The 14,361-nt window shown below is 42.9% G+C and overlaps 1 protein-coding gene across 5 annotated transcripts in view; it reads left to right on the top strand.

Moving 5' to 3' along the window:
• Positions 1 to 14,361, top strand: part of LOC144942969 (zinc finger and BTB domain-containing protein 16-A-like) — a 60,813-nt gene that overhangs the window by 16,594 nt on the left and 29,858 nt on the right. For all 5 annotated transcript variants that reach the window (XM_078870041.1, XM_078870042.1, XM_078870038.1 and 2 more), the window contains exon 7: positions 5,352 to 5,446. In XM_078870041.1, coding sequence (XP_078726167.1) covers positions 5,352 to 5,446 — 95 coding nt within the window. The remainder of the gene's footprint in view (positions 1 to 5,351; positions 5,447 to 14,361) is intronic.

Genomic DNA, 14,361 nt, shown 5'->3' with positions numbered 1-14,361 from the left:
ATGTTTTATATCTAATTTTATGTGCCCATGAACGAATATATGGACTGATGGTGACCACATGCTTCTACAAAACTTGCCCTTTTACAAATTTGGATGCTTTTCGTGATACCCTAATCTCTGCAGGCTCCATCCATGAAAAAGTTTTTAAATTGGCAGAACCTGCTGAATATCTTGACACCAAATAAATAACTTACAGAATCTCTAAAATGTTATTTGAGTTTTCGCTGACTAATGTAGTATGAATAAAGGCTATTTATACATATTTTTTGCCAAAAAACACTCCCAACTGACTTTTGTAATGCTTCTAATAGTAAAAAAATGACAGTACTTGCTTGTCAGCTCTTATGTGCTTTGTCAAAACAGTGTGTTTTGTTTAAAACTGATATCAGTTTTTTTTCAAATGTGGTATTGAAGTTGTGGCTTACCATAAAATGTGTACATATTAGACCATAAGGGGGAAAAAATCCAAATCTGATCAACAAAGTTAAATAACAGTACGTAGTTGGCAATTTTGTGGTGTAGTTTGTGCCCGTTTTGTGGCCTTAAGAGTAGCTGCATTGTTCCTTATTAGCACTGGTATTGTGGGTTACTGTTCTTATTGTTCTGTGTGGTCTTTTTGGTGGCTGCATTGCAGTAGTAACTTCTTGTCAATTAAATACAAAACAGCAAATGATCGATAATTCTGTTCTTGCGAATGCCTCCGCTTCTTTCCAAAGCATTTCACAACATTTTAAAGTGTTTTTGAGGTTTGTCAAACATAACAAGGGCATTGTTTTATTTTGCTTATCGGAAGCAATTCTTATTGTATTCTTGCATATGGCAATATATTCAGGAGATGATTGCCAATGTCGAGGCCTGCTAGCCATGAGATGGCTTCAGGAGAAAGTTTGTGTCGTTAAGCTATTCCTTCGTGGAAGGAGAGCACAGACTGCAGTGGTGTGAAGAAAGCAATTAAAGTTACCCATGGGTTTTCATGTACGAAAATTATTCTGTAATTTTGTGGACACATTTGGTTCTGAAGCTAAGCACTAAAAAGTGTTGACGGTCTGAAGCTAATGCCCACATTGTTTTTTCCCTCCAATTTAATCTTGCAGATGTATCGCAAACCACATTGCCATAACCTGCTAATGCGATTTTCCATTCACCATTTTTAGCATTGAAGTTTGCTTTGATAACTTTCTATTTTACAAAAATAAAACCCACAAGAATACACGTACATGTAAATAAAAAAAATTGCTCATCGATAGAAAAATTCTGAAGGTAAATCTCACACCGATGTGGATTTGCATGAGAATTTGCAGTACGGTCCACATCTCAAGTTTCTGCGTACGGATCCCCGCAGACGGCGTAGGTGTGGCTGAGGCTATTGCAAAGTTGGGGTGAGATAGTTTCCCATAACGTGTGGTCCCCTGCACCACGCCGCCAGTGGTCAGACGGTTGTTGCCCATGTGCCCTTTGGCCAACATAGCTTGGTTCACCGCAGACTTGTGTGTGGTGGGTGCAATGCACCCATTCAACAACACGTCCAGGCTTTGGGTGGCATAAACTTTCCTGCTATACAGCGCGCTGGGTTTAGTGTAGCGCAAAATTTGACGGTTACGCCGGGCAGATGAACACGATTAACTCCTTTCCTGTTGGCAACCGATACGGATCTTAAATCTTTGCTAAAGTAGTCTACATTTTCACGTGGAAATATGCTTACACTGGATGCCTAAGCAGCCAACCTCAATTGTGTAAACATTGTCAAATGAATATATACATTTATCAACTCGCCAAGCTTACGTTTCATAAACTCGTGTAATCAGCCGTTACATATTTCCACCACTAAAATTACAAAAGTACAATTATGATCGGTACCATAAATAAGTGCTTCGAATAAAGGCTCCAGTATTTTTACTTAATTTTTTCTGAACATTTTGATCTTCTCATAGTTCCCTAGATTTTGTTGTTGTTGCGCTGGTCCTGTAAATTGCGGTCTATTCCACCTCATTGGTGCCAGTAACACATCACTTTCCTGCGAGCGTTGAGCAAGGGTAATGTGTTAATAACGCTTGTGGGCAAGCAACAATGAAGTCTGAACTTTTTTGCGAGCACCATGAATGGAATGCCATGCGTTCCAGAGAAAATGTTCTCAGGCTCACGACTTCTAGCAACTGCTACCTGATTTTTTTACAGGTTGGCGTTATACAGTGTATATGTAAGACACGTGGTAAAAAAAGGTTTTGAGAAATTTGACGTAAAGGAAAGAAGTCGCATCCACCCAGTGTTAGATTTATTTCATTTTGTAGCACTCTGTACAGAAGCCATTTAATAGAATGTGCATTGATGTTCGTGTTTCCTGAATTGCAATATAAATCAAAGCATCTGAGGCTGTGAATATTTAAAATGTTACGTTATCAACAATAGTCTTTTCCCCAAGTAAAATGTACTTGTGAATGTGTGGCACGATGATGCAGTGCTTATCTTCTGTCCTACGATACGATTCTTGGGTCTTAATCTTGAGTGCCAAGAAGTATGTCATCCTGGCCTGGCACTTTCTTCGGCCAACTCTGCCTAAGTTTATTATTACCTGTTGTAGTGCTTTAACAGTCTAAGGCTTTGCGTGGTGTGGTAATCACATCACTACCCTTGTATGATATGCAGGCTTTAAATATATACTATACAGTCAAAGTCAATAAGACTTACTGAGCTCGCATCTTAGTCTTGGTTGTTGTCTTTTGTGTAAATGTTCTTAGTAGCTTGAAAACTAATTCTATTAATCCTGAACTTGAATGTATCTTTAACTGCAATGTTTAGTGCAACAGTGTTTGCCATGGCAATCCTTTCCATGCGGTGAATTAACGAAGCTTTAAATTGAGTGACATGTTAATTTTGTTGAACTTTTGAGTCGTCTTAATCTTAAGTTGTGAGAAGCTTATTTCAGGCACTCGTAAACTTTTAAACCAAAATGTATTGTCCTTTTCTTTTTGCGTGCCATTTGCAACATCACAGACAAAACTATCGTTGGGAAACTAATATTGTTATGAAGGGGGGGCAGAGAATGTATAAATTATTACAGATGCTTCGTAAAGAATGTGTTCATTGTATTTTTGAGGTGGAATGTGGAATTGTGGCGTCCCACACTGTTCTTTGCAAGTGTGGTTTGCAGCTGAAAACCCACAAGATTTGGATCTTGTTGACTGCACTGTAGTCGAGGCGGTCGTTTCTTTCCCAAAAAATACAAATATTTACCCGGAATCCAGGGAGATATGAAATAAAGGCATTCCAGTTTACAAAGTCTTGAGAAAAAAAAAGAAATGTTTTTTTTGCGCTGAAAGTAAATTGAACATTTGGTATTGTGACATAGTTGCTATTCATTGGGATGGCCGAAGACTTGTTATTAATGACCATTTGGTTTACAAGCATGTTATGTTGCCAGATACATAAACAAAGTTTATTTATAGCTGTGTACGGGGCAAGTTCGGTTTAATGGACAATTGATCAACAAAATTGTTTGTTTTGCAGGCGCCCTAAGCATATTTCCATTCCTTTTGCTTTTTCATTTCCTTTGCCTTTTTCCGCCACTTTGTAACAGAAGTGTGTAGTGTAGCTTGTTGAAGCCATGGTTAAAATGGACAACTTAAGCCTCTGTGACAGAGGTCATTTTCCTACAAAATGCTTTTGTGTTTAACGTTTGGACATGTTTCCAACCGGAGTCTGAGATATTTTTTTTCGCAAATGCAAACACGCGTGTACGAAAGGGGACCACACACTGCTTAAATCATGTATCCTACATATTAAATTATGTTCTTCGCAGCGCGACGCGCATTTGCATGCGCGTACATTAATACCCAATCGCCTCCCCTTTCACCTGGTTTGCACAAAAAACTCAAATTATTTCCGTCTCCTGAGCTCCAAAGATGAGGCGCATATTTTTGTTTAAATATCTTAACGTTTTTGTTCCTCCCCATCTCACCCCCGGTGTCCATGCTGTAGATTTCAAAATTTATAGTGCGCCATATAAATAGGAATAGAATGGGTTGTGCAGTCAGATTAATAATGCATGCCTGCTGCTCGACACACCAATGCGGTTTTGTTTTGCAGCCTGCCATTCAGAGTCGCGTTAAGCTCTTGTTGAAAGCTGCTCACTGACCTGGAACATGCCATACTGTATGAGCCCCCCCCACCCCCCCCGTATGTTTTTCTCTCTTTCCTTTTTTTTTGGACCGACGAACATTCTCGTAATAACTTCCCCGAGCCGCAAATGGATTTCTGTCACTGAGGGACTGAATTAGCATAGTTTAATTTCACTAATATGCCCACAAGGCGCCATGCATTTTCTCTTATGCTTAATAATTAGAAATGACTTATATTGCACGGTCGTCATTGTACCGTGAGTCGGGCAATGCAGTACCTGGTGGGGGATAGGGTTGTGTCGCTGTGAATTGATGCGTGGAATGCTACATCGTGTGTAACGTTACTTTGCCTCACTTCACTCGGCACCTGTTTAACCCCCTGCACACGATGTGTCGTTCGATCGTGGATACGTTTCACGTAGGTGGTGCAGCCTCTCACGGTCATTGGCTGATGCCAATGCTGGCAAGAATAGCCTCTTCTTGGTTCTTTCGGTAAAGTCACGTAGAAGGGAAATAATAAAATAATCAAAATAAAACATAATAAAATAATTCTCACGAGGTTTTGGCCACAACGCAAGCAGCCGTCCTCAGGTGAAGAACATGTCTTTCGGAAAGACAGTGTCTGAATGACACTGTCTTTCCGACTGAATGACGCTGTTTTTCCGACAGACCTGTTCTTCACCTGAGGACGGCTGCTTGCGTTGTGGCCGAAACGTCGTGAGAATGATTTTATTATGTTTGATTTTTATTTTTTTATTATTTCCCTTCTACGTGACTTTACCGAAAGAACCAAGAAGATGAATCCCTGCAGTCACGAAAGCTTTAAATCGATAGAAGAGCCTCCTCCACTCCGATTAGCACAATTGGCTACGTACGGTGCGAAAGGAGTTCAACATACATACACTAGAGGGAGCTCTAAGAAGCCCCCTCAAGAGGTAGTTTGGCCTACTTTAACATGCTCAAGAGCCACACTTGTGTGCAAAGAGGGCTTAATTAGGATTTTGACTTTTATGTTTTTGAGTGCAATGATTTTGATGGGATTTTTTTTTATTTTTATAGACAGAAACTCGAGTCAAATTTTTACCCCTGCAGTAACGGCAGAATGGCTTGACACACAAATGAACATGCAAGGATTCCTGTACGTTATTTCACCAATGATTAAAAAAACAATCCGTAGAGTTTCTACAAATCCACACGTCTCTTCCCATTTGTTTTTTGTTTGTTCTGTGCCCACAGAAAGCTGCACATGGAGAAGGGCTACGCCTGCGATCTGTGCGGCAAGCGCTTCTTGGACAGCCTTCGCCTTCGCATGCATCTTCTGTCTCATTCGGGTGAGACTCCTGTCCACATTTGAGCGACATTCACGGGGTATGGGTTGGGGGTGTTGTGTGCGTTGCGCAGCGGTGTGTCGGAGCGGCGTGGTATCCGGCAACTTTTGTAACCGGGCTCTGGCAAGTATTCGGTGGCCGAAGCGGTCACCGGTGTCCGCTCACTTTCACTGCACACTGCGGTGCCGCAGTTTGTGTATTCTGGTGCGGTCTCTCCCGCACTTTGGTTGCATTGCGTTTCGCAGCTGTCGCGGGCCGCCCCAGCAACCCCGCCCGCCCGGTACCTGGCGCATCACAAAACCCCTCCCCCGCCTCTCCACATCGCCCCTCACCTTCCTCCATCCCTCCATCCCTCCCTCCCTCCTCTCCCCTCACCTCCCTCCCCTCCCCTCCCTCCCTCCCCCCCTCCCTCCCCCTCCTCCCTCCCCCCCTCCCCTCCCTCCTCCCCCCTCCCCTCCCTCCTCCCCCACTCCCTCCTCCCCCACTCCCTCCTCCCCCCTCCCTCCCCCCCTCCTCCCCCCTCCCTCCCCCCCTCCTCCCCCCTCCCTCCCCCCCTCCTCCCCTCTCCCTCCCCCCCTCCTCCCCTCCCTCCCTCCCCCCCTACTCCCCTCCCTCCCCCCTCCCTCCCTCCTCCCCCCCCTCCCCTCCTAGTGGCACATTTCTCTAAACAACGCGACCCGCGCATTGGCTCGTGCGCCGGCGCATCGTGCGTCACCACGCGTGTGCAAAGTCGCCAACCGCCCCCACGGCCACCACCACCACGGCCTGCCACATTAAAACGGTTGGGGCAACCGACACGCCAGAGGACTGCGTGTACGAGATACAGATGTGGCAAGCGATGACCACCTCCTTGCTGCCCCCCCGGGCCATTATATTCCTACAGTGATCCAGTAAATTCATCCAGGGTGGCGGTGTGCAATTATCGTCCGCGCAGGGTGCCCCTACTGCAGGCTGTGCGTTGGAACGTGATGCTGGGTTTTGGATACGGCTGTCGAGAGCCGGAGTGGGCAGCTTGCCAGAGCAGCAGGGTACAGTATGTACAGTCTGTACCCAGCCAAGAGATTACTTACTGGTTTCCTCGCCCGTAAACAAATAACTAACCCAATAAACATGCTGGCTGCTGCTTGGGCGCCACTCAATACCACGACGCATGCCAGCCACAAGCCCTCGCAAAATGCCATGAATATATCAGATCTTTAACTTGATTCCAGGGGAAAATAGAGGGTTGTTTTTTCTCCTTCATTTATTTAGATTTTGAATGCATGCCTTATTCATACAGTCCTAAGGGAGATCTCTAATACTGTGTGAGGGTGCATACAAATTAGTGTTTTGTATTGAAATTATGGCACAGGCGTTTTTATTTCTCGACAAGGGTTTTTATTTTTGTATGTAAAGCTGTATGATCTTTCCACATAACGGGCTAATTTATTTACACATTAATTTGACTTCACGAAAGGCCCCCATGCCCATGATTCATGTTTAGTGTGGTCGTTATAACAGTACATGCTGTCAGTGGGAATTGTAATGCATACCACCACAATCTGCAGTGTCGCGCTCGCCTCTATTTCAATGCTCTTTCATTTTGAAGCCCTGTTGGTCATGTTCCAGTAATTTCTTTGGTGTTACTGTACACTTTGTTCTTGGCTGAGCTGGAGTGCTCACAGCATGTGCATTTTACCCCTTCCCCTGCCCATTTCCTCCTCTGCAAGAGAGAACAGCTTGTGAAATATTGATTAACCCATTCGCTGTGACTTTGCAGGCACAGATCATGCTTCTCAGCGTGAGCAAAGGATGCAAAGTACGAACTTTACGTAACAAAAACATTTATAGCTTGCGTAAATGTAGTCTGTTAGCCTACGTTTTTCTTCTTTGTATGGCTAATGGTGTTGAAGAGCAACAGCTATAATGTTAGCCTATGATTTGCGTCGCAAATCATTGTAGCACAACAAATTTTTTATCACAAAATTTGCGATATAAAATTTGTTGTGCTACTTTGCTTTTACAAAAAAAAGAATATCATCATACCCATCTTATTTAATCCAAAGTTGAATCACATGGAACTTGCCATGGTCGCCTTAGATCTTTATCATCCAATATCTTTATTTCTATCACAGTTTTTTCTCGAGTCATGTACATTTTTTATCTGTAATAGCTGTTAATGCTCACATGCCAGTCACTCGTATATACAATATTAGGTCGCTACTTCTGCATAAAATATAATTTTTTGAGTAAGCGACAGTTTCATGAAATTGTTAAAGAAGTAATTTTTGCTAATTTTTTTTTTCTAATCGTTGGTTCAAGGTTTTGCACAGACGTGTTATTGGATAAACTACAAGTCACAGAATATTGAGACATTTATTTATTTATAGTCGTCGGTCATATGCTGATTTAATTTATGTATTTATAGTCGTCGGTTATATGCTGATTGAATTTAAGCTGGCTCTGAAAATGCGTGCTAAAGTTTGTGCTGGGAGAGAGTTAATAGCGAGTCACGCGCTTATAAGGGAAACTATGCTGCCTAATAGGCCATCCTGACATGCATGTCACCGTGATCTGGAGCAAGCAATGTTACGAGCTTTAAAAAGAACAGATCTGGTCTTCATTTCACTTGCCACTTCACTCGTGCCGAGATGTTGCACGTAATTAATGTGGGTAGAGATAAAGGACTTGTTGATATACGGCCATAATGCATGTAAGCAGCTGTGTACGGGCTTGCGTCTTACAAAAAACAAATCTTGATCTATGCCATTAATTTACTTGGCAAGGGAAAAAAAAACCTCATTATTTATCCAGCACTCCCGTATTACTTATGTTAGACAAAAGAGGACAGTTTTTAATTATCCTTTTCAATTCATATTTTTATGTTTTTAATTAAATTTAATTACTGTTTTGCATGGCACATAACTCGTCCGGTACAAAATGTTTTGAAGGATTAGGGGGGGGGGAAACATCCCAGCGACTATTTCGATTTATATTCTTTTGCCTGCGGTTTGTTTGTGAATATTTGAAGGGTTATCACTTCAAGATTGGTGCACAGAATAGAGTTGGTACATGTATTAAGTATAATGTGTTTTCTATGGTGGTTCATTGCTCAGTTGCTCTGCCAAGCATCTCAAGCTGAATTTTTTTTATCTGTTGACTGTACTGACTGGCTGTTGGTTAAGTGGGCGGGCAGGCTGCCTGGCTAGGAAGGTTCCAGGGTTTAGTAAACACGCAGTGTTTGGGAGGTCAAAGTGACCTCATTGGCGAGCACTCGGCTGATTCAGACATTGCACGATGTGCTATTGGTAGGACCGCTGCTTGGCAGGGCACATCTGCATGATAAAGCATAACTGTTATGTAAATGTATCTCAAAACAGACCGCTTTGTGCTTTATATGGCTATCTGAATCGGGTTTCCATATTAATTTAATGTTTTCTTAACATTTTATGACCATTTCGTCTGCATCGGTAGCAAAGTTATAAAAATAGTTTACTGATCATTTTTGGAGTTTTTACTTTTGAGTTATGATGCTTTTTTTTCTTTTTTAAACGTAGGTTATATGGGCTGCTTAATTTTGTGTTGGATTTATATTGTACTCGTTAAACGTAAATAATGTATTGAACTATTATTATTATTAAGCCTAGAAATCTCTTTGTTTTAGGATGGCTTCCAAGACAATAGCTCACTGTTGTTTAATAGCAAAGGCACACACATCTCTACAACAACATTATTACCTTTGCAGATTAATTTCCTCGCCCCTTTATAGCTTTGCTTCAAGGATGACCTGCCGTGGATGTTTACCACTTTGTTTTATTGTAAAGCCGTGCAGAGTGTGTAAGAAGATGAATAATATTTACCATGCCACTAATAAACTGGCCTCCCGTGCATATGTGTGGAATTTGGAATGGGATGGATGCACTTTGGCCCACACTAAGGAGGCAAAGTTGCTCAATAACCACATGTGCCATTTAAAAGTTGGGTTTGTGTTCTGTTTATGACCTCTTTGAACAGGAAACTGGCAGAGACACTTACGAAGCCTTCCACCTGTTGACATACGTCTCATTGCCTTCTTTCTATTGGCTGGGTACGACATCGGGTCGCACTGTTTATATCTTTTCATAAGAGGGCATATTTTATTTTTATTAAATCATTGCCTGCTGTAAAATGAGTAAGGAAGCCTTTTTTTTAATGGTCACAGATTCAGAATGGTCTTAGCTCTCTTGCTGATTTTGAGTCTTCATATCAATCACTCTGGGCAAACAAAATACGATTTTTTAAAGCAGCGTGTCGCTCTGGCTGAACACAATAGAATTTCAGTTGCATTGTGTTAAATTGTACACCGTGTCTGACCAGGTTTTGTTGGGGATGGTAGGCGGGATTGTTTAGTATTAAAGTGATGGAGGATCGTAACCGTTGCCCTCATGTTGATAGCAATTGACAGGAAGTTTTCTCGTGCGGTGAAATTCGCATCCGTACTGTGATTACATGTCGTTACAGTCCTTTTTTTTTTAGTGCCGGAAGAAGAAAGCAAAAATCAGTCGCCAAACTGACGAGATGTTCATTCTAGATTTGAAGTTTTCGTGACTGCAAGAAGAAAGCAAAAATCGACGAGATATTCATTCTAGATTTGAGGTTTTCGTGACTGCAAGGATCCATACTCTTTGTTTTTTTTTCGGTAAAGTCATGTAGGTAAAATTTTTAAATAAATTAGAAAAGAAAACAACTAAATTAAATCACGACGTTTCGGGCGCAACACAAGCGTCCGTCTTCGTTGTCCGCACCTGAAGACGGACGCTTGTATTGCGCCCGAAACGTCGTGATTTAAATGAGTTGTTTTCACTTTTATTCTATTTTATTTTTTACCTACGTGACTTTACCGAAAAAAACCAAACATATTCATTGGCGAAAAGTGTGTGTGTGCACGGGAGGGTGGTCGTTAATATCTTTCTGGCAGTGCCACAGTACTTGTTGTAGTCGACAGCTGTTGTTTACATCTGTTATAAGACTGCATAAACGATGGGCCAAAGGAAGAAGTGAGATCATCATCCACCGGAATGGTGAAGCAATCAATCAACATCTAGACTTTCACAACCCACATTCCACCATGGTGCACTGCATAATAAATGCCTTACATCGTAACTTTCCCCCCCTTCCCCATTGGTAATCATGTGTTCCCTAAGTGGGGTATAAATTGTGGCGTTCTATCAAAATCTCAATTGTTGTAGATCAGTAGCTTTTTTTAGGTTCGAATTTAGATTTTTTGACAGTACCCTTGTACTTTTTACAGGTTTTAATAACACATGAGTATGAAAAAGTGTAACAGTACGGGGTACATAAAATAAACATATGCTTACGTAAAAATCTTGTACTTAAATGTTATTAGTTTCATCAAATTTTATTGACAACGTTTAACCGGTCTCCCACCATTTCACGGCAGAGAAAAACAGAAATAAAGTTGCAAAATGTAGTTCCGTACTTCATAAAAACCCAAACAAAAGTATGTGCGCACGCAAATAAGAAACTTAAAGGCCTAGAGCACCTGCCATGGGTGACCTAAAGTGGACTGACACTGTATCACAGGCCAGCTGCCTCTCAGAGTTTCCCGTGGGCTTTTTGACCTGCTCAGGATGTTGTTAGATCTGCATGCCGATAATCCCGCTTCCCTCTGGCTCCGGAAGAGCCAGGGTTAGTCTGACTGCACAGGACGTACATACAAGAAATCCCTCGGGGGCGTTACAGGGATTTTCTTTTGTCGTAGCTAGGCCGCAATTATGAAGAGTTGAGGAGCACGTGTAAGAAAAATCGTCGAGGGCTTCTTCTGGTCAGGCACGTGTTACTGCAAAAATAAAGATCCCCCGTTTCGCCTTAACAGAGACCGTTGGGGCAAGTGCTGTTAGCGAGTAGCACCTATGAAGGCCGGCACGGCACACGAGGTAGGTGGGTGGCCAGCACCACGCCCTGCCACTATATCTCCCCAGTGATGTTGTTTTTACGCACCGCATCAGGTACTAATTTGAGGCTGAGTCGACCTAGGAGAGGCCCAGAACCGGTTCAGATAATCGTCACTGGTGTTGGCCGCGAATCGAACTCGGGTCGTGAGGTTGATCGCGCGCTAACCGCTACACTAGTGCTGGACATGTATGCTGGGGAGCATGGGCTGACTTGGCCCCTTGAATAGAGCCACCAAAAGAGGCACCAGCAGAGGCACCATGCGTTCACAGCAGGGCATGTGGCGTTCACAGCACATGGGGTGGTGTGGTGGCACGGTATTAAAACATTTTCCCACTCCCCGAAATCAAAAACGCCCCCTTCATGTTGCAAGAGCTTGCTTGAATCCATAAGATAAAAATAGACCTTAATTAGCCCCGCTAACAGATTTCACAGTGATATTTAACATTGTTTAGATTTTTTATCCTGCGGCAGATAGAAAAAAATCATATTTGCATTTTGATGTATTATTTCTCTAGTGCCCACTTTGATTTAGTAGGTAATTTTAAGCTGCTGTTTGAAAATGAGTTGGCGTTCTGTTCAGCTTGCTACATGTGGTATATAGAATTGAGGTTCAAAGAAGAGTATTACTTGTTTCGAGATGTGTTTGTAGCTTGGAATTCCAACCAGGGGAAATGTGATCTCTGGTTTGCCTACTCCTGATGGAGAAAAACACATCAACACAGGAAAGTGGCCGTAGCATGCTATCATTTTACATGTACCGCAGCTTGTGTTGCAGCCTGCCGTTTAAAACCATTTATTCCCTTTACACGTAGACCTTCAAATACACGCGCGCACAGCTCCACTTTCAACAGCCAAAAGATGCGGCCATTCCTGCAAGGACGCTTTTAAACGGGGGTGGGGGGGGGTCCACTTAGTGCACGGCAAAATTGGATTGGGAATCGGTAACAAATTTGAAGTCAAATATTGGCAGGACCTCGTAGAACTTTCCGTAACCCAGAACTTAAAGTACGCAGGTGGCTGAATGGGAAGAGGCCCCATTTAACGTAACACGAGTGGTGTTTTGGGCTAAAGGCTTGGCCAGACCCCAAGCCAATGATCATTACCACGTGTTCGGGGACTATTTATTGCTCACAGTTGGCTATAAGCCCTCGCTACATCCCGGTTACATTCTTCTTTGACAGTTTTGTCAGGTCATGTTTACAATTCACTGAAAGAAGTGTAATGCCGTGCGCTACGGTATGGTATGCTGTACGTCATGTTGCCACGAGTGAGTGCCGCAAATGGCTTTTAATTCTGGACCGGCGCATGCGTACGATGCCGAAAGGATCTGGTGCATTTGTGTGTGCTTTTTTTTAAATTAGTTGGTCAAAAAAAGTGTGTTTGGTGTTCACAAGTCAAATAGGTTTATTTATATACTGTGCACATTCCGTTAGAGGTTTGTTTTCAGGGTCTATGCCCATTTTTACATTGGTGCTTTGGGGTCGAGCTCTGAGATTCTGCTAAATTGCGCTGTTATTCCAGCAACCCGAGTTCGATTCCCTGCCCTGGCTGACCTCAGCAAGGTGATATCTCAATCAGTCTTGTGTCAACCTCCTCCCAATTCACAACCTCCTGTGACGAATAAGGCCATGGGGGGGGGGGGGGGGTCTTCATTCAGCAGTAGATTGATAACAGGGTGTAAACCATTACGAGTGTTTTAATGTACATGCTTCACGTAATAGGTATATTTAAGGGAACATTGTTTAACCACGTTGTGATATGTGGTATATATTACGTAAACATTCATGTCCTATGTTATTTATTGCCTCAGTGTGGCCAAGTGAAAATTGAATTTAAATGTTTGAATTCCTTATGCGGTTGGACTGAGATTTACTTTTCAACGTAGGTCCTTGGGACTGTGTTTTTTTTACATACCCCCCTGACACCACCTCCTCTGCTTTCAGTCGTGAGTATGAGTTACCGGGTGATTTGTAAATGATCAGACTTGCTTCATGCCTGGCGGGCGGGGAGATGCTAACCCCTAGGGTAGGACGTGTAGGGTTGGGTGTTTACAGAATGGCACCACTCCTGGTTTAAGAGAGCGGAGAGAGAAACCCGGCTGTCCTTTTTCCAGCTCTGGAAAACACCGGATGATGGCGCTTTCTATTCCTGAACGTCCACACCCCCCCCCTGCCCACCAATCACCCACCCATCATCGGCGACACTCCCTGATCTAAACCTCGCTGAACCTACGTGCCAGCGCACGGCACGTGTTGATCGCGGTGTTTCTTACAGGACGGCTGCGTATTATTTCGCGTACCTATTTTAATTAGAATTAAAGTAACCCCCCCCCCCCCCGTGTATATAATAAATGCGCATGTGCAAATGTGCAACGCGCGTGTAAGAAGGGGGAAAAAATGCCACGGAACATTTTGCATGTGCTGGGACAAAGGCCATGTCAGGTTTGGCTCAGGTGCTGTGACCTTTTGCAGTGAACACGTTCCAGCATTAGGGCCCCCAGTGTTCATTGTTTACCCATGGTGTGACACTTAAAAAAAGGTTAATTAAATTCATTTAGCATATTTATTCCTCTTACCATTTTTTTGGTTTCGAGCTCAAGTCTGATAAAAAAAAATGTTAACTGCACGTGCATTACGAGTACTCTAGTACGACTTCCGTTTTCTATTTATAATTCATAATTGAATTTTTTTTTAGCAGATTTGTTTAAAAAAACGCATTCTTTTTTCCCCTCATTATACAACATCAGCAGGACCTGATCATCTATGTTTTCCTGAATGTACGCACGCACGCACGTGTTCGTGCACTTGCGTGGGCGCAGGTCCAATACTGTACACTTTTTGTCACGGGATGCCAAAGCCATTAGCGCTAGCGAAACAAATGAGGAACTGAATTTATAACAAAAAAACGTTTTGCAGTGCAACATATCCAGCTGCTGCACACAAAAAAATTAGGAACCACGGTGGTTTGGGGTCTGGCCTCCAAAG

The sequence above is a fragment of the Lampetra fluviatilis genome, chromosome 29 (assembly GCF_964198595.1).
Source record: "Lampetra fluviatilis chromosome 29, kcLamFluv1.1, whole genome shotgun sequence".
Classification (NCBI taxonomy): domain Eukaryota; kingdom Metazoa; phylum Chordata; class Hyperoartia; order Petromyzontiformes; family Petromyzontidae; genus Lampetra; species Lampetra fluviatilis.
This window is presented reverse-complemented; position numbering and strand designations above follow the sequence as displayed.